Consider the following 25000-nt stretch of genomic DNA (forward strand, 5'->3'; position numbering starts at 1 on the left):
AAGAGGCAAACTGGTTTATACATCAGTGTGACACAACAAACTAAAATAACACCACCCTGCTTTTTCTTGTGCTCCTTGCGCGAGGCTCATTACTTCAACACTGAAAAAGGCATCAACACGTCTACTGCACGGCTTTTCTAAAAGCAAGTCTGTGTAATAACCAGTAAATGCATGCTAAAATCGTTTTAAGCGAGCGAGAGAGAGAGAGCGAGAGAGAGAGAGAGAGAGAGAGCGAGAGAGAGAGAGAGAGAGAGAGAGAGAGAGAGAGAGAAAAAGAGAGAGAGATAGCGAGAGAGAGAGAGAGAGAGAGAGAGAGATAGCGAGAGAGGGGGGGGGGGGGCTGGTTTCGCACAATGATTTAGCTTCAGCTTTTGTTTTATCCCGGCAGGACAGAAAGGCTGGCCTGTACCTGTCAATTAGGGAGACAGCATTGTTACTTGATATTGTGGAGAAGCCTTGGTGGAAAGCAAAAACCGCTTATCTATCAATCACAACATCCCCCTCTCTTTGCCTTAGAAGCAAACCTGATCTCATTCTACTACAGCTTCAGTTTCTACCCCCTCATCACACAAAACTCATCTACCAGTACAATGCACACACACACACACACACACACACACACACACACACACACACACACACACACACACACACACACACACACACACACACACACACACACAACCTTACAGTAGGGGGTTGCTTTTGTTTGTATGGGCTTGTTTTGTGGTCAACAACAAATTCTTTCTCCTAAATCCAACGGTACCTTACGGTTATGAATGACCACGTCAAGTGGCAGAGGAGCAAACAAAACCCCGTTAGCAGACGTGCAAACAAGCTTTCAACAGTTCCTTTTCGTAAGGCATGACATTAAATAACAAACAAGACTGAGAGACAGACAGAGGCAAATACCATACAGTGGAACCCCCCCCCCCCCCTTTAAGACTCCTCAATCCAAGATCTTACCCCTTTTCAAACCTTGGTTTTGGGGCGGGGATGTAGCTCAGTCGGTAGCGCGCTGGATTTGTATCCAGTTGGCCGCTGTCAGCGTGAGTTCGTCCCCACGTTCGGCGAGAGATTTATTTCTCAGAGTCAACTTTGTGTGCAGACTCTCCTCGGTGTCCGAACACCCCCGTGTGTACACGCAAGCACAAGACCAAGTGCGCACGAAAAAGATCCTGTAATCCATGTCAGAGTTCGGTGGGTTATAGAAACACGAAAATACCCAGCATGCTTCCTCCGAAAACGGTGTATGGCTGCCTAAATGGCGGGGTAAAAAATGGTCATACACGTAAAATTCCACTCGTGCAAAAAAAACCACGAGTGTACGTGGGAGTTTCAACCCACGAACGCAGAAGAAGAAGAAAAAAAACCCTTGGTTTTTCAGATTTTCTGTCCAGAACTGCTGCAAATTTACGTGCATTTTGAGTCCTGATTTTCTCAGATTTGTGGAGGTCTTAAAAAGGGGTTACACTGTACGTTCACACAAACATAGATTTCTGATCAACAGAACAGGACAGAGAGATGGACCCATTCATGACCTGACATAATGAATTGCAATCACACACAACTGCACACATCACAATGGGCGGTTCTGGTGAGGTTATGCCCCCTCTTTTTTTGGGCTGGTAACTGGCGCCACCTCGCAGCAAGATCACACGAGAAAGGAGAAAAAACCTTGCATTGGTCCCAAATAGCATATCGCTTTGTGGTAAGTCGTGCATTTTATACGGTAAACAGACAATGGTCGGTTCTGGCGAGGTTATGCCCCTTCTTTCTTTCGGCTGGTAACTGGCGCCACCTCGCGGCAAGATCACAGGAGTTGTCTCGCGTCATCACCCCAGAAGCGCTCATTACACAAACACGGACAGACACATATTTACACAAACATAGACACAAACACCAGCCCACCCTTCCACACAAAAACATGCACTGTGTACAGACAAAGACACACACACACACACACACACACACACACACACACACACACACACACACACACTGACAAGCAAACTTAAACCACACACACACACAGACACGGACACACACACAAAAACACACACCAAACTTACCAGCAAAGACGTTCGAGTCCCAGTCGATAGGGTTGTCCCCGCTACTGACAGATCTCCTCATCTCCACCACCTCCCCCTCCACTTCCACCGTGCTATGCATCCCTCCATCGCTCATCGTCATCACGCTGCAGCTGCTGTTGTTGTTGGTGGTGTTGGTGGTGGTGGTGGCTGCGGCTGTGGTGGTGCTGGTTGCGGTGGTGGTGCTTGTGGTGCTATTATTGTTGCCTGGTTTCTCTTCTTGAACCGGCTCTAACCCTAAGGATGAGAAATGGGAGAGAGATTAAAGTCTAATTAGACACAGAATACCTTATAATCTTGAATGAGAATTTCGCATGATACAATAAAAACAGGACGCAATTTAAAAAGAGACAATAATAACATTGAGCTGCATATCTTGCGTGCATGCATGCGTGTGTGTGTGTGTGTGTGTGTGTGTGTGTGTGTGTGTGTGTGTGTGTGTGTGTGTGTATGTGTGTGTGTGTGTGTGTGTGTGTGTGTGTGTGTGTGTGTCTGTGTGTGTGTGTGTGTGCATGCGTGCGTGCGTGCGTGCGTGTGTATGTGTGTGTGTATGTCTGTGTGTGTGTGTGTGCGTGACAAACCTTGAGATAAGCGCTGCTCTCCATGCCCTGAGAGCCGAGGGCTGCCCCCAGTGGATGCCTCCTGTGTTGTTTTCTCGGTATCTTTCTTTTCCTCTGCACCAGGTTCAGTTGTTGAGGAAGCAGCTTGCAGCAGAGTTGTCTCTGTGATGGTTTCCATGTCTTTGGATTTACGTTTGTCCTGAGAGAGACAAAGATGGAAAATTGTAGCTTAACGATATTTTGGGGGCTCAAAGTCCTCATTTCATCTGTGATTGTTTCAGTGTGAGTATCAACCCTACAAGCTTACCAACAGAGTTTAGTCACTGATGCCGCACATCAGCATGAATAGCTTGAGCATTATGGAATTAATTCTGTGCTTAGTTTTGGAAGATACTGGCTGTACTCTCTCATTATTACTCCAGAGCAACCCACAGCATTTCAACACTTTTCATACACAGAGGGCTAAGTTTTGTCAATAACTTGACCCACTATAAACAGCAATTTAATGAGAAAATAAGAACATTGCACAACACACTTTTCTCTACAACAATCAGATGTGTACACACTCACAAATACTTACCTACACTCTCATACGCAAACGCATGTATACCTACCACACACTGAACACATGGTTTAACTAAAACGTGACAAAATCAAGAAATTCTCTCTGCTGAAATACATTCTGGTCCAAATATCACTCTCTTACCCATGTCAAAACACAACAAAGGCTACTTATTGGAACATTTTACTTTTGACAAAACATTAGTAAATATCTCGTTTCGTCAAAATGTAAACATTCAAAAAACTAACCTTTACTGGTTTTTGGCTCACGTAAATGTAGCCTATGCGATGGTAAACTCTGTCTGTCTGTGCGTGTGTGTGTGTGTGTGTGATAGAAACTTTAACATTTGAAGACGTCACATTATGGCGTAAGAGGGTTAGACGTCACGCGAAGGAATTACTGAAAGTCTCGGTCATTGTTATTTTGAGCGGGCCGAGACTAGTTGGCAGTCGTGTCCCTGTAAGTTACAGGCTACATGCAGACAGACAGATCTAGATCTAGTGTCTCGCTTTCTTGCACAGTGTCACCTATGCTTACTGTGTGTGTGTGTGTGTGTGTGTGTATGTGTGACGGAGTGATTGAGTTTGTGTTACTGTTTGTCGATTTCTTACGTGAGCCTTGAAGGCTTCGCCTCTTGTTGATTCTGGATTTTTGAACGTCAACAATCTATCTGTTTTGGAATTTCTCATACCTGTGGATTGATCTTTTGCTGTATGCCCTGTAGCGCAGTGCTGGGGGAAGGGGGCGGACAGTCAGGGGTGGGGGGCTGGGCGTAGCTGCTGGGCGACACGGGCTGTCCGTTCTCATCTGTGACAGCACCAGTGCTCTCCCTTTTCTTTCCGCCTTCCAGTTCCAGGCTCTGAGGTTTGGCGATCTTTGCCTCTTCTTCTGGGCAGAGTACAGCGCAACATTACAGTTCAGCATGGCGATTTAAAACAAAAAACATCAATTTAATACGGTGGAACCCCCCTTTTAAGACATTAAAGAATTTGAACAAATCAGGTCTTAAAAAGGAGGGAGTCTTTAAATGGGGGTAAACTTACAGAGGTAATGAACAGAAAATCTGAGAAAACAGGGTCTTAAAAAGGAGAGAGTAAAATGAAAAAGAAGAAAGCAAGTGCGTAAATTTTACCTGCGATCATAGCCACGTTGGCATACAAAGACTCTCTCTTCGTGGATGTCGACATGACATCCCCACCTCCTGCCTCTCCCCCTTCCTCTCCCCCTGCACTCGCCCCCTCACTCCCCTCCTTCCTCTCTCCCTCTCCTCTGTCTTTGGCTCGCTTTATCACAGTCTGTACCGCCTCTGTGGCTGACGTGTCTGAAGAATTGTCTGCAGGAAAAGCCGAGCTCATCTTGTCCAGATCTACATTAACATAATCCATGCGGGAAGAGTCCATATCACAGGGTGGGGGAGGGAGGGGTTTTTCATAAGAGGACTGCAAGGTTTCGCTGCTGGAAGTACTGTCGATGGTGCTCTGAGAGGTCTCTTGTTTGCGCATGCTTGGCGTCTTTCTTGGCGGTTTCTTGGGCTGCTCCTGCAAAAAACAAGAACACACACACAGTGATGGCGCTGGCCAGCTTATAAACTTGTGAAATCTACCAGAATGGAGCATACTTTCCTCAGACACTGCTTACTGAGTCACCATGGCAAGTTGTAGTAAGACTATTAACTCACTTCTTAAGCAACATTTGCATAAAAAGTTAATGTTGTTAATGGAAACACAAACTGGTAGATCTGACTACTAACTGCACAATTCATACCAGGTATTTGTAGATCTAAACACATAGAATACAGAAATTTGATTGGTTCCCATCATCCCTAGTAGCCTGCGGAGACAATCCTTGGCTATACCTGTTTCATGAATGACCTTGTCATCCTTTATACCAACTTTGTTCAGCCTGAAAACCTTTGCACACACAACAACTCACACTCAGCTGCACACACAAATGCATGCATTACCAAAATGTAAAAAGCTGTTTACCCGACTGCCTGACATGGGGCTTGCATCGCGTGACTTTGAATGTGCTTGACTCAATTCTGCCATCAAAATACTTTGACCTGAAATATATCATCAAAAGCAGGTAAGACAAAGCATGCAATTTCTGTCATCACATATCTAAAATATTCATAACAGTGGACCCTTTGAAGGTCTTGCTTTTTCATACATTCTCTGAATAACCCGTTTAGTTCCTCCTATTTAAGACTCCATCCTTTTTGAGACCAGATTTTGTCAGATTTGTTTCAGCCTAAAAAGGTCTTAAATCTGAGGATCTTCTTCTTCTGCGTTCGTGGGCTGAAACTCCCACGTACACTCGTGTGTTTTTTGCACGAGTGGAATTTTACGTGTATGACCGTTTTTTACCCCGCCATTTAGGCAGCCATACGCCGTTTTCGGAGGAAGCATGCTGGGTATTTTCGTGTTTCTATAACCCACCGAACTCTGACATGGATTACAGGATCTTTTTCGTGCGCACTTGGTCTTGTGCTTGCGTGTACACACGGGGCTGTTCGGACACCGAGGAGAGTCTGCACACAAAGTTGACTCTGAGAAATAAATCTCTCGCCGAACGTGGGGACGAACTCACGCTGACAGCGGCCAACTGGATACAAATCCAACGCGCTGCCGACTGAGCTACATCCCCGCCCCGTCTGAGGATCTAAAAATGGGAGTTCCACTGTACGAACTCCCCCCGCGGGTTAGGGGGAAGAATTTACCCGATGCTCCCCAGCATGTCGTAAGAGGCGACTAACGGATTCTGTTTCTCTTTTTACCCTTGGTAAGTGTTTCTTGTATAGAATATAGTCAATGTTTGTAAAGAGTTTAGTCAAGCAGTATGTAAGAAATGTTAAGTCCTTTGTACTGGAAACTGGCATTCTCCCAGTAAGGTAATACATTGTACTACGTTGCAAGCCCCTGGAGCAAATTTTTGATTAGTGCTTTTGTGAACAAGAAACAATTGACAAGTGGCCCTATCCATCTCCCCCCTTTCCCCGTCGCGATATAACCTTCGTGGTTGAAAACGACGTTAAACACCAAATAAAGAAAGAAAGAAAGAACTGTATGAACATGACAGCCTGGATTTTTTCTACGAATTATTTTTCTTGAACAGACCCTATTGTCAATCTTTGAAATTAAGTCATTGAAAAATCCCATCTTATCCCATGTAAAAAGAAACTGGGCATATCTGAGATGGTGACCCAAATCATTTTGACTGGAAGGACTGTACATGCCATTAAAATATCATCAAGTCTTCAAAACAGGTTTTCATACAAGTGGTGAGAACAGTGGAACCCCCCCTTTTAAGCCCCCCCCCCCCCCCCAATTTAAAACTTCCTCCCTTTTAAGACCCTGTTTTCAAAGACTTTTTGTTCTTTTCCTCTGTAAAATGACCCCCATTTTAAGACTCCCTCATATTTAAGACCTGATTTTCTCAGATTTTTTAAGGTCTTAAAAGGGGGTTCCACTGTACAACAAATCTGAACCAGTGAAAATGTAATAACCATGTAACAGAACTGTAAAGCAAATCCCAACTTAAGTTCCACCTACCTGTATCGGTGACCGGCGTGGAACTTCTGTGAGGCGTGTCGATCAGACGCAGAGAGATACGGGGAGGAATGGGAGGGGGAGGTGACTGCGGCTCTGTTGGACACGACTGGCTACTGAAAAGCAGAAACAATCAGGCAATGTAGCAACTTGGTTCTCCCAAAATTAAATGCATGAAACTCCCCCGAAAGTGGCGTATGGCTGCCTAAATGGCAGGGTAAAAACAGTCATACATACTTGTGCTAAAACATGAGTAAACATGGGAGTTTCAGCCCATGAACAAAGAAGAAGAAGAAGAAAAGCATAAAATGGCAAGCAATCAGTCATGCTTAATGAAATTATCATAGACTTCCGACAATAACAAATCGTCTCAGTAACAAAACATTATTCAGAACAACACTTACTATAGTAGTTAGTTACATCAGACCACAGATCAATTGGAATATCATAATGGCATGTAACATTAACTGCGCCAGTAGCAGAAGTGATAATTCAAAAGAGCTTTGTATCAAAAATAGTTCTTCAGAAATGATTGGCGATACAGCCATCACTGGTAATTTTAAACACAGAACAGGTAGAAACGCAACTACCATACAAAATATTTCACTCAAAAAATTCACCTGTGCACTTTGATTTACAGAAGAAATCATGCCGTTAACCAGAGACCTAAGTCTCACAAAAGGTTTGAGATATGAAGGCCACAGAAAACAAGCCAAATGAAAAGTTCTCATACTCTGTGGTAAATATATGATAGAAATCAAGAGAGTACACGGAAACAGAAACACAATGTCAAAAGGAGGAAATGATTTGGAGCAAAGAATAGTACATGTATGTATACTGAAAGTTGCACTAAAGAACAATTATTCGAAGACTCATTCATAATCCATGAAGCACTTGAGAGGAAATAACATTTTCAAGGGCACAAGAACGCAAACAATGCCAACAGTCCAGATGTCATCAACGTTTAGCTTCCTCTTATCAATCTTTGTTTTCATCTGTTTAGTGGGGTTTTTTCTTCTTAATTCCTTTTCGTTTTTGTTTTGTTTGTATTGTTTTTGTGGGTTTTTTTGGTGGACTTTCCTCTGTCTCTCAGTCCAAAAATTATTGATCTAACATGAACAAAAACAGAAACCAGAAAGCTGTTGTCATTTAAGCTGACATGATGGTTACCAACATTGCAACCATGTTCATAGGTTCGGGAAGAAATTCTAAATATGGAACACTCAACGGGGATAAAGCAAACTGTGGTACCACATGTTTTGTTTTTTTTCCTTACACCTGTTCCCTTGTCCCGGTGTTCTCTCACGCCGCCCCGTCCCTGCACTCGCTGCTCCATCCACATCTGAATTTCGTTCCGCTGCCAGACTTGTCGATTTTACAGACGCTCCAGGGAGGGATGTCGGGTCGTTGCGGTAGGCTACCCTCGGAAGATGACACTGCACTTCTGCTGAGTCACTTCGACGGTGTTCAGAAGTGGGTCTGTCCCGAGCTAACGGACGCAGCCCACTACCTACTATGCCCCCTACTAACGACATTGACTGCTAAGTCGCGGAGCCAGACTGAGTGAGGGTCCCCCTCCAGAGAGCAGACCGCCACCACGTCCCTCCGTCGACCCCCCAGAACGTCACACGTTGAAGACTGACAGCAGAAGTACTATTCAGGGAAGGATGGAACAGGAACACTGAGACCAAGGTCACCATGAGAACTCCGGGCATGAAGGGCCACAAGAGCAAGGACAATTTATAATTTTGGATGATTAATGAGATGAGGATGATTATAATGATGATGCTATGGATTTCCAATTTGGTTTGAGACTACGTGACAGGGCAGCACTCTACGCTTAATTACTGTCATAATATATCCTGGTGTCAACCAGGCCCGAGAACTGCCGCACCTGCGGTGTTGGTCAGGTTAACAGAACCTGAGCACCCTCAAAGTCGCATTCGTTAAGTGAATGACACTCGGCTGTGTGATTCCAGCCTTCCCATAGGAACCATAGCACTTCCACTCTGGGTAGGAGCCGACCGTAGCCCGAAAAACCCACATGACCCTGATGGGATTCGAACCCACGACCTCCCGGCCCACAGCCCGATGCGCTAACCACTGCGCTACGGGGGCCGGTGGTACCACATGTCTTAAACGCAAGAGTGTTCCTAGCTAATATACAAAACAATTATGCTACAACAGTGGTAATGCTAACAGTCAGCTGTTTGTGTAATAAGGCAACAACAAAAAGGAATGGGAGATAATTACTGAAAATGATACAACTCAATCGGTAAGTTGACAACAGTTGTCCTTCTCATACAACAGCAAGAACAATCGGCAAGGGAGACTACCTAACACAAATGTTGTATTCAAAGCAGAGTTGAGGGTTATGGTTTCCAAAAAAGGTCAAAGGCTAATCAACAAACTTTTAGGGTAGGTGGATGAGAGTGACACACAGAAAGTAATACGTAAGATTTTGTTTTAAACTTGAGAAAACACTAAACAGGGGGGTCCTGATTTGGCCTATTATGGTCCGCTGGACCCGAAAAGCAACAGCTAACTAACTAACTAAACAGGGGATTTCAGTTCCGTGAACAACAGCCCTCTTTGCAGAGCTAGCTCAAGCTGATATTCCATAGATCTTCTGATACCATGAACAATCAGAAAGCCGCATGTTCCAGTTTCATTGCTGGTAACATTACCAAATTTGTAGAATTATGGTCCTCATATGAAAAGTTGGTTAGGTAGTACGCAGAGATGTGATGATTTGTGTATATATTTGTCTTTGTTTGTTTTGTTTTTTTGTTTTGTTTTTTTCTTTGACTGTATTATTATTAAGCAGGCAGTACGTTCATAATGTCCTCATTGTTTGCTTGTGTTGTCTTTGTAAAAAATAAATAAGTGAGAAAAAAAAAAGAAAAAAAAAAGAAAGCCGCATTCATGTAGTATCGTAGAACATTCAGCTTATTCAGAACAAGGGAAAGACACCGAACTAAGGTTTACTCATAACAGAACAATAGAATACAGTCGGTTGTGACTACATCAAGAGAAGAGGAGGAGGAAGAACACAGGTGTTAGGTTTACCTCCGATAAGCTGAGCGACGTCTGTAAACATTATACCAGGCACTTTATTTTCAAACTATGTATTTACTATTTACTGACTTGCAACTGAAAATGATCACTTTCTTCGACCATGCAACTTGTGTTGCCTGCTTGTGCTTTCCCTTATTTCTATTTCTTTAATATGCTGTATGCTCACCTGATTTTATTGCATTCTTGTTACCATCTCCAGAAAACCATGAGATCAAATAAGATGACGCACAGTGTGCATACTTCTTGGCACCACAAAGAGATCCGTGTGTTGACAGATGGCCTTAATGGAACTAATACATCAGTGAAGAAAATATCCATCAAACGACCACACAATTTGTTTTAACCCTCACTAGCAATTGTCAACTGTGGCGAAAAAGTATAATGCCAGAAAATCTTAGACACAGCTTTCATATGAGTAAAGTCTAATTTACAGCTTCTTTAAAATCCTCACCTGTCGACTTTTCTCTTTTCCAAGGTGTCCCCGTACACGGAGCGAGGTTTGGGGATAGGTCGACGCCCTCCTGGGGGAGTAGCCTCCCCTGGTACAGAGTTGCCTGGACCTGGAATGCCATTGACGTCCCTCTCTCCGTCAGAATCTGGTGTCCTTTGGCTGTTTACGTGACCTTGGAAAGACAGATATGGGTGACTTTTAAAGTAGATCTTGCTGAGCTCTTTGTGAAGTATTTTTCGTTTCAAAGCTGAGAGGTATTTAAATTAATGTCATGCTACGTTCATGTGGTAAGGACAAGCTGACCTTGCCTGTGAGGAAAAGTGGTATATTCACACATAATACAGCAAAGTTACTCAAGTTATCTGCTCATCGAACACAGAGGAATGAATCCTGCAAACAAAATAACTATGTACTTAAAACAATGATATGTATAAAAAAGGTGAGTCTATGTTTAAAACAATAAGTTTTGTTGTTTATTCAGGCAGTTCACAAGTCTGATGTATCACATTTTCATCCTGGTCCATACAGAGCATTCTACCACAGGGAAAAAGTATGGACAAAGAAATCGTAAGATCTCAAATAAAATAGATTTTTTGTTGGTTTGTTTTGTATTTTTACTCAAATTCAAACTTTACAACAAACATAATGTTTATCTCATTTGCTTTTCTCAAGGACTGCACACAAACACCACCACCTAATCTGCATTCCTGTTAAGTGCTGCTACTCAAAACAGAAATACACCAACCACTGATTATCTGTAATGCTTCGTGTGTCAGCTTGGAGTGGATCGACTTCAGAATGTCTTCAGCCGTCATGTCATTTTTCGCTTTTGCCCAGACGTCAACCCCTGCAATGCACAGACAGAAAAGTTCAGTATGACAGCAAATATAAATAAAATAGGTCTTACAGTATAAATCAGGTTATAAGATAGGTCTTACAGTATAAATCCTTCTCCTGTTTCCATGTATATTAGGATAATTAACACCATTGGATAACAATAAATAAACCTCATACAGTGATCATGCTGACAAGGGAAATAGAAACCCATACTAAAACTAGATGCTTTCATTTAACAAAGGGGGTTTATTCCAGTTACACCAGTAAAACCATTTTACTTATTATCATTACACCACACACACACTTGCTGCAGTTATGTAGTCTAATGAAATTCTAATCATTTGAATTGTCTGGGTGGCCGAGTGGTAAACGCACTTGCCTCGGAAGCGAGAGGTTGCGAGTTCGACCCTGGGTCAGGGCGTTAGCAATTTTCTCCCCCCTTTCCTAACCTAGGTGGTGGGTTCAAGTGCTAGCTAGTCTTTCGGATGAGACGAAAAACCGAGGTCCCTTCGTGTACACTACATTGGGGGTGTGCACGTCAAAGATCCCACGATTGACAAAAGGGTCTTTCCTGGCAAAATTGTATAGGCATAGATAAAAATGTCCACCAAAATACCGTGTGACTTGGAATAAAGGCCGTGAAAGGTGAATGCTCGCCCTAATAGGCTTGAGGTTTGCTGGCCGATGTGAATGCGTGATATATTGTGTAAAAAATTCCATCTCACACGGCAGAAATTAATATGTAAAGCGCTTAGAGAACGTCAAGCGATATATAAATCTCCCCATACAATACAAGAACACTGCAAGTCTGCAATCGCATGCCATTTGTTAACATGCACACACATTTTGTTATATTAAAGATTTGTACATTTTCCGAAGTACACCGGTACTATAGGCAAACGTTTTCGCTTGTACCCACATCTCAGATGTGCAGCAAGACATTCATTTTGCTTTAACTCTGTCTAGCAGTGTTTTACCATGACATAGCCACCTTGCAATGCTTTGCCATGTTCAGCAATGCTTTACCTCTGTCTAACAGTGCATTACCTACCTCTGTCTATAAGCAGTGTTTTACCATGACATAGCCACCTTGCAATGCTTTGCCATGTTCAGCAATGCTTTACCTCTGTCTAACAGTGCATTACCTCTGTCTAGCAGTGTTTTACCATGACATAGCCACCATGCAATGCTTTGCCATGTTCAGCAATGCTTTACCTCTGTCTAACAGTGCATTACCTACCTCTGTCTATAAGCAGTGTTTTACCATGACATAGCCACCATGCAATGCTTTGCCATGTTCAGCAATGCTTTACCTCTGTCTAGCAGTGCATTACCTCTGTCTAGCAGCAGTTTGATGACGTCCAGTTTGCAGGAGGTTGCAGCCTCATGCAGTGCTGTGCCATTGTCAGTCTGCAACACCACAGGTTAGTCACACGTCACACACCAACACATGCACCTACTGTTCTGGGGTGTTGTCACAATCACAAGCATCTGGTGTCTGCTCTTTCAGGCAATGCAAGAGAATTCAAGGTGTCTGGGTGTGTGTGTGTGTGTGCAGGGTTTAACCTGGGAGAAAAAGGCAATGGGACATTTGTCCCCCTCAACCAAATTCCGATGGGACATAGTCGAAGGCAAGACACGACAAAGAGGCCTGTACGCGTTTTGACTAAAGATGCAAAATGGTGCAATATGGTGCCATCTGAGAATTAGCCGCTATATCGTGTTATCTCTGTATTTGTGTGTGTATGTATGTGTGTGTGTGTGTATTTGTGTGTGTGTGTTTATGTGTGTGTGTGTGTGTGTGTGTGTGTGTGTGTGTGTGTGTGTGTGTGTGTGTGTGTGTGTGTGTGTGTGTGTGTGTGTGTGTGTGTGTGTGAGCGACAGGGAGAAAGAGAGAGCAACCAAAGGGTTGCAGGAGAATTTGGGATGAGATGGAGGGTGGGGGGCCGAGGTTGGGGGGTAGTCTTTGGGATAGAGCTGGGTTTGGGGTTTAAAATCATGACCCCTCTGCTTGACTTCACAGCACAGTTGAACAGGCCTCTTTGTGCTCAATTCAGTGCATGCATCATCAACAGCTATACCTTTGTGCTGTCAAGGATTAATAAGCACAAAATCTGCAAATCTGTTGCAAACAACAACACATCAAAACACATGCAGCACAATAAATTATGTTTTCAATACTTAACTCACTACTGAAACAAACTCATATAATTATAAAATAATTTGGTCATTCACTAATGCATTAGCATGCAGTGTCTACTACTATATGGCTCGCAGTATGAAGTCATTAGCTAAACGGGCTTCACAAAAACTATTCGGTGTGCACACTTGTTCTTTTGAGGTATAATCTCATGGTGTCCGAGATTCTGATTCTATAAGCAGTCAAAAGATTGCTTTTGATAAATACAATAACCTGATGAATTTTGCTTTTATATCTACTTGTATAACTACTTGATTAATGGACCAAACTTTCAAGATCGTAAGAATGTGCAGGTGGTTTACATGCAAGAGTGTTCAAGTTGGGTGCAGATTTAACTCAAGGAAACAGATATCCTGGCTTTTGCAAAGACTTGAGTGTCTAATACTTTCTCTCTCTCTCTCTCTCTCTCTCTCTCTCTCTCTCTCCTCTCCTCTCCTCTCCTCTCCTCTCCTCTCCTCTCCCCTCCCTCTTCTCTTCTCCTCTTCTCCTCTTCTCTATCTCTCTCTCTCTCTCTCTCTCTCTCTCAGACTTGAAACTGGGAGACACCAAGTAACATTGCAAATATAAATCAGAGCAATTAAACCTCAACCCTGAAAACTTGATGAGACACTGAGAATAACCAAAGATCAAAACTGAAACAATTTGACTTAAAGATTAAATAACAATGGAAAGAAAAACAACAACAAAAAAGCTTTAAAAACACGAAAACCCTTCAAGTTCGAAAAGCACCAGAAATTCAATCTTCTCAAATACTGACAGATCTCTAATAAAAAGCAATTAAAACACAAACTCACAGAAAACACAAAATAAAAGCATGCGTAACTCTGTGTACTTTGTCAACAGACCATGTGCATTCTGCCAGCTGGTTCAGACAGAAAAATTGTCTATTGACAGAAACAGAAAACTATTGAGGTATGAGAACTTCTAACAGTGACTATAATACACGAGATGACATAAACCTCGGCTGCAGACCTGCTCAAGAAGCTTTGTCTAAAATGATACCATATTTCTTATCATGTAAACTTGGATACTGTTTTGCACGCATAGTATCAACAACAAATACAAGCCATTTTAATATTAATCTACCTGTATGGTACATGTACTGCTAAACACATTTTTTAACTCTTTGGCAGCTTTTGCGCTTTTCAGCATTTCAGCATCTTTAACCCCTTCACTGCCACAGTATAACAGCATTATCCGAACGGTCTATGGGAAAGAAATGTGTTTAGAACCCCTACAAGTACTTGGACAGTGGTTACCTCCCATTTAGTTTTCAGAAATGTCCTGAAATGTTGTTGACACAAATCCCACGTATGAGATACGGTTATGGGGGACAAACCGAAAATGACCACGTATTACATACGGGGTGGGCAGTGAAGGGGTTAATTGCTGTTTGCTTTTGCTTTTTCTTTATTTAGCAAAATCGGTTCTATCCCTTCAGCTTCTGTACGTGCTGTACATTTGTTTTCTGAAGCAAAATCTTTTTCAGCATTTCAACATTTGCTTCTTGCTTCCTAGGGCAAAGTCTGTTTATTCTGGCCTTTGACTAAATCTTGTTTCAAAACAGCAAACCACAAAAAGTCAATTAGTGCAGAGAAATTAAGAAAAAAGTCTAAAGCTCAACTGAAAAGCAAACACTCTAAGAATCAACACAACAAACAAAATGTCATCTAAAATCAACTCAAAAACACAATGGTGCACAGCATGCAAGACGCACTCAGGGTGAAAAGAACTGACAGCTCTGCGTAGGCTTAAAGAGACACTACTTGGTGAGACCGCTCCCAATCACTCATTTACTCACCGGCTCCTACAGGTAACCAAAACCTAACGAATCAAACGTAGAAGTAAGGGGGCAATGAAAGTATCTGGTCACCGAGTTTATCCCATGAGGCAAAAAAACCACTACAAATCCTCAGTAAACTGCTACAGAACACTGTTGCAACAACAAAAAGACCCCACTCACAGGGTTTCATTTACAAGTACGCCCTGCACCATTGGCGCATTAAATCTGAAAATGTCCCATCACAATTTCCGTCAGTGCGTCAAAGGGCGCATTGAGATTACGTACCACTGCGCCACCAGATGTACACTTTACATCGGATCACACACACACACACACACACACACACACACACACACACACACACACACACACACACACACACACACACATACAGAGATAACACGATATAGCGGCTAATTCTCAGATGGCACCATATTGCACCATTTTGCATCTTTAGTCAAAACGCGTACAGGCCTCTTTGTCGTGTCTTGCCTTCGACTATGTCCCATCGGAATTTGGTTGAGGGGGACAAATGTCCCATTGCCTTTTTCTTCCAGGTTAAACCCTGCACTTAAACTCTTTATTTTTTTCTGCACTGAAAACTTGCACAGGGGCTATTAAAGTATCTGGTCACCGAGTTTATCCCATGAGGCAAAGAAACAAACTATACATTCTCAGTAAACTGCTACAGTAACAGAACACTCAGTTGCAACAACAAAAAGACCCCACTCAAACTCTTATTTATTTCTGCACTGAAAACTTGCTCAAGTATCAATAACATTTTTCAACCCAGGAAGTTCTCCCTCCCCTACACAAAGACAGAGGTAATTTCCTTCAGACCTTCCCTTTATAGACAGTTTTACATCCAACAAACACAACGGGACAACAACAAACATGACCACAAAACATCTTCAAAAACTTCAAAACCAGACAAAGTAAAAGAAATGTTCCCCAAATTAAATTTTAAAAAACACAAGCACACATCCAGACAAACTGAATAAGTAAATATAACAAGAAGGGCAAAGCCCATACGACTCACATGCTTTACACATTTTTCCTACCAAAATACATGTGACCTTGACCCAAGGTCAAGGTCATCCAAGGTCATGCAACACAAAGTTGTTAATTCAAGACATAGGAAGTACAATGGTGCTTATTGGCTCTTTCTACCATGAGATATGGTCACTTTTAGTGGTTCACTACCTTATTTTGGTCACATTTCATAAGGGTCAAAGTGACCTTGACCTTGATCATATGTGACCAAATGTGTCTCATGATGAAAGCATAACATGTGCCCCACATAATTTTTAAGTTTGAAACAGTTATCTTCCATAGTTCAGGGTCAAGGTCACTTCAAAATATGTATACAATCCAACTTTGAAGAGCTCCTGTGACCTTGACCTTGAAGCAAGGTAAACCAAACTGGTATCAAAAGATGGGGCTTACTTTGCCCTATATATCATATATAGGTGAGGTATTCAATCTCAAAAACTTCAGAGAAAATGGGAAAAATGTGAAAAATAGCTGTTTTTTAGGCAACATTTATGGCCCCTGCGACCTTGACCTTGAAGCAAGGTCAAGATGCTATGTATGTTTTTTGGGGCCTTGTCATCATACACCATCTTGCCAAATTTGGTACTGATAGACTGAATAGTGTCCAAGAAATATCCAACGTTAAAGTTTTCCGGACGGACGGACGGACGTCCGGACGTCCGGACGGACGGACGGACGGACGGACGACTCGGGTGAGTACATAGACTCACTTTTGCTACGCATGTGAGTCAAAAACTGGCACTTAATAGAGTTCAAAAACTTCAAACAAGGAGTTACACCTAAAATCATGCAAGATTATATATATAAAACAGGCATACTGAAAACACCTACATGCAGTACATGTTATGGAAATTGGACAAATGAAACCAGAAATCACATTATATATATTGTTCTAATATTTAAAAGTATGCAAGAATATGAAGGTTGTCACTCTAGGCCATATATCAAGAGAAAGATCAAAATTAAAATGCTGCCACATGTACTATAAGCTGAAATGACATCCTGAAAACAAACAAAGAGAGCAGCAAAGGTAGCAGAAGTCAGCAGGACAGAGAGAAAACTATTTCTGACATCCTATAATGCGTGCTGCTCGGTGCACATAGTATAAATTTGTTAAAGCAGAATCCATCTACCAATGTATAACAATATTCAATTGTAACATACTAGCACAGAAATTTGACCAAAGCAAAACAAGAAGAGCAAACGCTCGATCGAGTCACTTTCGCAGTTCTGAATATTATATGAGGCATCAGATGGACAGGAAGAAATTGCTATTCACAACACAATGAGTCACGTTCACATAAAATTTGAGCCCGGTCACTTTTATAGTTTCCGAGAAAAGCCCAACGTTAAGTTGTGTGTTGCCGAACAGAAAAGGCTAGTTATCTCCCTTGTTTTTCTGATAACGTTCGTAAAAGGCTACAGATGTAAATACTTTGATGTAAAGAATAATCCTACAAAGTTTCAATCACATCCGATGAACTTTGTCAAAGATATAAAATGTCTAATTTTTCCTTTGACGCTGACCTGTGACCTTGAAAAAGGTCAAAGGTCAACGAAACCATCGTTAAAGTGTAGAGGTCATTGGAGGTCACGACTAAACAAAATATGAGCCCGATCGCTTTGATAGTTTCCGAGAAAAGTCCAACATTAAGGTGGTGTCTACGGACGGCCGGCCGGACGGCCGGCCAGACGGCCGGCCGGACAGACTAACACTGACCGATTACATAGAGTCACTTTTTCTCAAGTGACTCAAAAAAAGGGTTAGACCTAAGCCGTAATATTTGAACAGAAAAGCGTGGGAAAAGTACATCTACACACACACAAAATAGTACATTAGCGTGTTCAAAATTCTCAACTCCAGCGATCTCAACGAACCCTGTACACACACACACACACACACACACACACACACACACACACACACACACACACACACACACACACAAACACAAAACACATACATAATCCTTACCCTAGTATTTACAGGGAAGCCCGAGTCGAGGAGGAAGCTCACGATTGGAAGATGCCCGTTGAAAGCAGCGAGGTGAAGTGGAGATGGTTGTCCAGCAACGTGGGTAAGGAGTTCATGACGCCCTGTGACCAGGGTTCGAACCACGCCAGTCTTGCCGTACTGGGCAGCCAGGTCCAGCGCAGACCGCTCGGCAAGTGTACGATAGGTGGGATCAGCTTTGTTCTGAATGAGGAGACCAAATTATGTCAAGTTTGCTATTGAAATGTATTCTTTAAATCATTAATATTTGAAAAGCCTCCATAGGCGTGAATTTGACATATTTTGTGTGTTATCCTTGTATTGGCGGGTACAGAATTTGTTTTTGTTTTCAAAATAAAGAAATAATTATAAAAGATTTGTTGGGGTCTAATTACATGTATAACCAAGCTCTGGTTTGTCCCCGGGAGTTTTAGGGAAAAAATATATACATATTTGCCTCCAAACCAAACTGCTCCCAGTACATTTTATAATTCATGTTTTGACCTGTTTAAAGTATCCAAATACTTGTAACAGTTCTCTTCCACAATGAGTCTCTTACCAGATAACAGGCAAGAATACACCAGGTAAATAAATGCTTGTATTCCTGAAAGCTCTTGACACCCCTGGTTGTCTAACTATTTACTCAATCAGCCAAAAGTACCTGAAGAAGAAGGGAGACAACATCAAGGTGACCATGCTGGGCTGCAAAGTGAAGAGGTGTCTCCCCTTCATTTGTCTGTAACAAAGAACACATTATGTTTATACTTTATAGGCTTCGGATATTTTCCAGATTCACAATACTGATCATATCTGGTTCTTGTAAACCAATGCTTGTAGAAAATGTCCCCACAACTTACGCCAAGCGCTGTGCAAGTCACATCAAAAGTCTGCCCAGGAGTATCATTCCATCCATACTTCGCCGCCCGGAAATACAAGTGCCGTAACTACAAATTTTGCATTTCTGAGATTTTTGGCATGCCATATCGCCAAGCCAAGGGGCATAACCTCGCAAAGTCTTAAACACTTCCTTGTAAAAATAGGAGAGCTATTCCCAAAATACTTTCACTGTAACTACAGTGTAAGTCAAGTTAATGAGTATCTTGCGGGAATACAAATACCGTAATTTGAGTTACGTCAACTGTATTGTTATTTATTCACATTTGCCGCAAATACAAGTGTTGTATGTCGACTTACAGCTTTTGTATTGCGGATTTTGACAAAAACACTGCTAGAAATGGGCTTTCGTTCCTCACATACGATGATTGTAAATTTCTTCTTGGTAAAACAATGTAAAGTGCTTAGTGCTGATTTAATAACACACTTCTATTACTAAAACCTGCAATACAATTGCCGTAACTTCTGATTTCTGGTAAAGAGGTTCCTCTCAGTCTGGATACAAATGACGTATGTCGACTTACCTCAGTTGTATTTATGCCTATTTCTCAATACAATGACCGAAGTTGACTTACAGCAGTATTATTTCCGACTTTTTGACCAAAAAAATCAACATTCTCTTCAAAATGCATAAAATAGTAATTTTTCGAAAAAAAACTATGACAGGGCAACTTACCGACTCCTAAGGATGATCAGTAAGAAAAATCAACAAATGTTGGGCAAATGAGACTGAAAATAATAATCTTTTTTGGGGGGTCTCCTGTAAAATTGGGTTTTTAGACATACGGCACTTGTACTTCCGGGCGGCGATTTGTATGTCAGTTTTAAATACTATGGAAGGTTGCCATACCAACCATCTCCATCTATCATTCTTATTACTATTCCAATTTGTTTATTATCCACATAAAAAAAAACATAAAAAAACAAACAAACATAGATGAGCAGACAATGTGCTTGAGAAGACGTACAGCAAAGACAGCTAATTTCCCTTTCTAGCATGCCAACAACACTTGATCAGCAACAATTATACAGTGGCACCCCCCTTCTAAGACACCTCTTCCCCCCCCCCCCCCCCCCACACACACACACATTTAAGACCTCCTCCTTTTTTGGACTTTGCTTTTTCTTTTCTTTCTTTTTTTTTTTTTTTTTAAACGCTGATTCCTTTTTTTTTTCTTTACATTTTTAAATCAACAGCCTAAATAGCTGGTTGAAAAAAAAAAAAAAAAAAAAAAAAAAAAAAAAAAAAAAAACACTTAAAATTTACTTTTTTTGCCCTAATCTTTTCACCTCTATCATGGACAAATACCAATAATGGACAATAGTATTAAAATATTTTACAATTACCATTATTCTCAGATTATATATGTGTCGCAAATCTAACTCTGAATTAAACATGCACACAATTTCTATTGGTTTCCCGTATTTGAATTTTCCCACACACATTTTTGCCACAATAATAAGTACATTGATATAATTTACTAAATTGTTTGACATACCAGGTGTTTTCATGTATCCTAACAGTGCTGTTTGAACATCAATTTTTATATTAACATTATACTGCTGAAATACCTTATTGGTAATTCTTTCCCAAATTGGATGTATAGCAGAACATTCATAAAAGAAATGTTCCACAAAATCAATCTTATCTGGACAGAATGAGCATTTGTTATTCATTCTAATTCCCATTTTACAAAGCAAAATATTAGTCGGATATATGTTATGCAGTATCTTCCAGTGCAATTCTCTCAGTCTTGATTCTTTAGATACATTCCTTACGATGAGCCAATGCCATTTAGTTATTTCTATATTAAACTTATGCATCCAGAAATTCAGACAAGGGTTGTGTTCAGTTTTACTTATTAAATGTAATCTATAAGAACGTGCTGTAAATAACTCTTTATGGTCGAAAAGCAGAACATTGTTTTCATTGGATTGCATGAGCATATTCGCCGGATATCTTTTCATAAACGAGGTAACAGCAGTCTTTACCACGTTATACTCTAACATCAGTGAAGGATAAGTACCAACTTTTACTTTAATCTGTTCTAGGGATAACAGCCTGTTATTAACACATATATCACTAACTAATGCGATCCCACATTTAGTCCATTTCTTAAAAAATAACACATTATTTCGATACATAATGTTTTTATTATTCCAGACTGTTACCAACAGTGGGTTATCTATTTCTGTGTGGGTGTTATTCTCTGTCCAGACTTTTAGGGCCTCCTCCCAAAAAGGGGATAAATTAACATGTTCTTTTTTAAATTGCTTCCATTTTACTTTGGCTTGAAAACAAGTCAGGTCTCTACCCAGTTGAGAAAACTGCGCTATTGGAATGAATGACCATTTTTCCGTAACAGTAGCCGTATGCAGCTTTCTTATCCATTCCAGCAGAAACGATTGCTGCATAATTTTAATGTCGGGCATACACAACCCTCCTTTTTCAAAATTAGATTTTAACACACACCTTTTAACTTTTTCATGCAAATGCTTTTTTGTTGGTAGTTTTTCTTTTCTTTTTCAGATTTTCTGTTCGGGGCGGGGATGTAGCTCAGTCGGTAGTGCGCTGGATTTGTATCCAGTTGGCCGCTGTCAGCGTGAGTTCGTCCCCACGTTCGGCGAGAGATTTATTTCTCAGAGTCAACTTTGTGTGCAGATTCTCCTCGGTGTCCGAACACCCCCCATGTGTACACGCAAGCACAAGACCAAGTGTGCACGAAAAAGATCCTGTAATCCATGTCAGAGTTCGGTGGATTATAGAAACACGAAAATACCCAGCATGCTTCCTCCGAAAACGGCGTATGGCTGCCTAAATGGCGGGGTAAAAAACAGTCATACACGTAAAATTCCACTCGTGCAAAAAACACGAGTGTACGTGGGAGTTTCAGCCCATGAACGCAGAAGAAGAAGAAGATTTTCTGTTCATAACCTCGGTAACTGTACCTCCATTTTAAGACCTCCTGATTGTCTCAGTTTTGGGGGGTCTTAAAACTCCACAAGCTAGGAAACAGATGCCTTCTTGCATACAACACTCTGAGCTGCCTACCTGTACATTTACAATGGACTTGTCAGAGGCGTGGTGCAGCAGTGTTTCGCAGATGTCCACGTGACCATTCCAAGCGGCAAGATGCAGGGGAGTGCAGCCCTTGCTGTCCACCTCTGTCACCGACGCTTTGGCGGCCAGAAGTGCCTGTACCAGCTCTCTGCAACACGTCCTGCATAATGTGAAAGATTGATTCATTTCATTTTTTTTATACATGTATACTTTATACCCCACTGCTGGGGAATTTGGGTTGGTTCCTCCTAGCAGTGAGCGAACAACAACCGATTGCCCAAATGTGTACATGTATATGTTTAGGTCTAATCTTGCAGTCACCCACGCTTCTGGCAGTATCTAAAACTCCAATGTTTGTCCCAGTAAAACCAAGGGTACCCAATCTTTCATAACCCATACAAACCCGACAGAGTTATTTTTGGAATTCGTCCATTGTGTTACAGTGGAACCCCCCTTTTAAGACCCCCCAATTTAAGACTTCCTCCATTTTAAGACCTGATTTTCTCACATTTTTGGAGGTCTTAAACAAGAGGCTCCACTGTATCATTTTCTGTAACAAACGTGTAGTACACTTAATAGTTCTAAACTATAAAGATTTCAAGATTTTGTATGTTTGCTTATGTAAGTAGGGCTTATGCACAAAAGCTCTCCAGCCATGACGAGCCCACATATTGTTAGAGTTTCGTCAGATCCAAATTAGGTTATATTTCAACTCCAGGGTTGATAATAAAACTTCAGATAATATTCCTGTTTTGCATCCAGGAAGAAAAAAGAAACAGGGACACTTTATCTAGTCATAACAGATGAGAAGATTACAAATTGGGCTATCCTGCAGAGGCCATTAATCCCTATGTAAGAGTCTTGCCCTGGTTTCCTGTTTTTGGGTAATTAAGTTTATTATCCCTGATGAAAGAAAAGGAAGACTAACAGTTAGCTCTTGCGATAGTGATGACGCATATCATTTCTATCCTTGTTAGATACAGTGTCATCAACAGGCAGTCAGCTAAAAAGTTTGCATATTTAAGAACTGTTTAGAATCTAGCTGAACCTAGCAAAGTTATTTCCAACACTATTATATTACCAGCAGTGTATATATTTACAGTGGAGCCCTAGTTGTTTCAGATTTTCTGTTAATAACTTTTGTAAACTTACTTCCAATTATAAGACCTGATTTGTTCACAATTATTTTGAGGGAGATTCCACTGTACAGACTATAAAACAATATGGCCACAGAACTGCTGACTGAAGGGCACCTTTGCAAACTGCATTTTCAGTGGGCACAGTGGATGCACTGTCTTACAGTCTCTTGCAGTGATCTTTGGCCAAGTAGCAGCACTTCTAATTGACTTCATTTTCCGGTTTTGTGACAAAACCCGTTCTCAGCACAAGAAAGTTGATCAAGTAGTTGCTACTCTCACAAGACCAGCTACGCCTCTCAGATCGACAACTATTGCTACTTTTTACATTTAGTCAAGTTTTGACTAATGTTTTAACATAGAGGGGGAATTGAGACGAGGGTCGTGTTGTATGTGTGTGTGTGTGTGTGTGTGTGTGTGTCTGTCTGTGCGTGTGTGTGTGTGTGTGTGTGTGTGTGTGTGTGTGTGTGTGTGTGTGTGTGTGTGTGTGTGTGTGTGTGTGTGTGTGTGTGTGTGTGTGTGTGTGTGTGTGTGTTTGTGTGTGTGTGTGTGTGTGTGTGTCTGTCTGTCTGTGCGTGTGTGTAGAGCGATTCAGACCAAACTACTGGACCGATCTTTATGAAATTTGACATGAGAGTTCCTGGGAATGATATCCCCGGAAGTTTTTTTCTTTTTTTCGTATTGCATTTCAGCTTGGTGGCTTAAAAATTAATTAATGACTTTGGTCATTAAAAATCTGAAAATTGTAATATTTTTTTTTTTAAATAAAACGATCCAAATTTACGTTCATCTTATTCTACATCATTTCCTGATTTCAAAAACATATAAATATGTTATATTTGGATTAAAAACAAGCTGTGAAAATTAAGAATATAAAAATTATGATCAAAATTAAATTTCCGAAATCGATTTAAAAACAATTTCATCTAATTCCTTGTCGGTTCCTGATTCCAAAAACATATAGATAGGATGTTTGGATTAAAAACACGCTCAGAAAGTTAAAACGAAGAGAGGTACAGAAAAGCACAGTGAAACCACTACCGCGCTGAACAGGCTCGTCAGTTTCACTCCGTTATGCACAAGCGGCGGACTACGGTCATTGTGAAAAAATGCAGTGCGTTCAGTTTCATTCTGTGAGTTCCACAGCTTGACTAAATGTAGTAATTTCGCCTTACGCCACTTGTTTTCAACTGTACTGTACCTGAAGTGTTTTCAAAACAAAACAGAAAAAAAACTGTATCCATCTTGAGAAGCCCCCCCCCCCTCCCCCTCCCCCTCCCCCTCCCCCTCTCTCTCTCTCTCTCTCTCTCTCTCTCTCAGGCCCCATACAATATTTTCGCACTCTCAAGACCATCCAAAACCTAATTTCCCAAAATCAGCTCAGGCCTCATATCAGAAATGACCAGAACATATGGTGTTACAGCATGAGTGCGCGTGTGTGTGTGTGTGTGGGGGGGGTGGATATAGTGGAAGTGGGAGGAGTAATAATGGGGAGGCTTTTTTTTCGTAAACATCTTCAAGCTCTCAACTCAAAGCATCCTAACTTAATCAGGGGCGAAATGACTCTACGTCTAACAACATTCAAGTATCAGCGTTAGGGCAACAGCAAGCGGAGATATTGGTGTCAGTGGGTGGGGGTGGAGGTAGCAGAGGAACAGAGTACATGGAAGAAGGGGTAGAGCAGGGGGGGGGGGGGGGCTGATATGAACACCCTCAGGGTCTCAAAAGCATCCAAACCTAATCAACTAGTTGAC

At 41.5% G+C, this 25000-nt stretch overlaps 1 protein-coding gene across 6 annotated transcripts in view; it reads right to left on the bottom strand.

The window, feature by feature from the left end:
- LOC138971469 (ankyrin repeat and SAM domain-containing protein 1A-like) overlaps nucleotides 1-25000 on the bottom strand; it is a 120679-nt gene that overhangs the window by 83676 nt on the left and 12003 nt on the right. For 3 of the 6 annotated variants that reach the window (XM_070344204.1, XM_070344206.1, XM_070344200.1), the window contains exons 3-15: nucleotides 22102-22270; nucleotides 18817-18891; nucleotides 18138-18359; nucleotides 12461-12536; nucleotides 11035-11136; nucleotides 10290-10461; nucleotides 9830-9850; nucleotides 6764-6876; nucleotides 5198-5274; nucleotides 4345-4750; nucleotides 3904-4100; nucleotides 2672-2849; nucleotides 2073-2327 (exon numbers count right to left, since the gene is read on the bottom strand). In XM_070344204.1, coding sequence (XP_070200305.1) covers nucleotides 2073-2327; nucleotides 2672-2849; nucleotides 3904-4100; nucleotides 4345-4750; nucleotides 5198-5274; nucleotides 6764-6876; nucleotides 9830-9850; nucleotides 10290-10461; nucleotides 11035-11136; nucleotides 12461-12536; nucleotides 18138-18359; nucleotides 18817-18891; nucleotides 22102-22270 — 2063 coding nt within the window. The remainder of the gene's footprint in view (nucleotides 1-2072; nucleotides 2328-2671; nucleotides 2850-3903; nucleotides 4101-4344; nucleotides 4751-5197; nucleotides 5275-6763; nucleotides 6877-9829; nucleotides 9851-10289; nucleotides 10462-11034; nucleotides 11137-12460; nucleotides 12537-18137; nucleotides 18360-18816; nucleotides 18892-22101; nucleotides 22271-25000) is intronic. The other 3 variants (XM_070344203.1, XM_070344201.1, XM_070344205.1) reach the window with 3 other exon arrangements.

Source organism: Littorina saxatilis, linkage group LG7, assembly GCF_037325665.1.
Source record: "Littorina saxatilis isolate snail1 linkage group LG7, US_GU_Lsax_2.0, whole genome shotgun sequence".
Lineage (NCBI taxonomy): Eukaryota > Metazoa > Mollusca > Gastropoda > Littorinimorpha > Littorinidae > Littorina > Littorina saxatilis.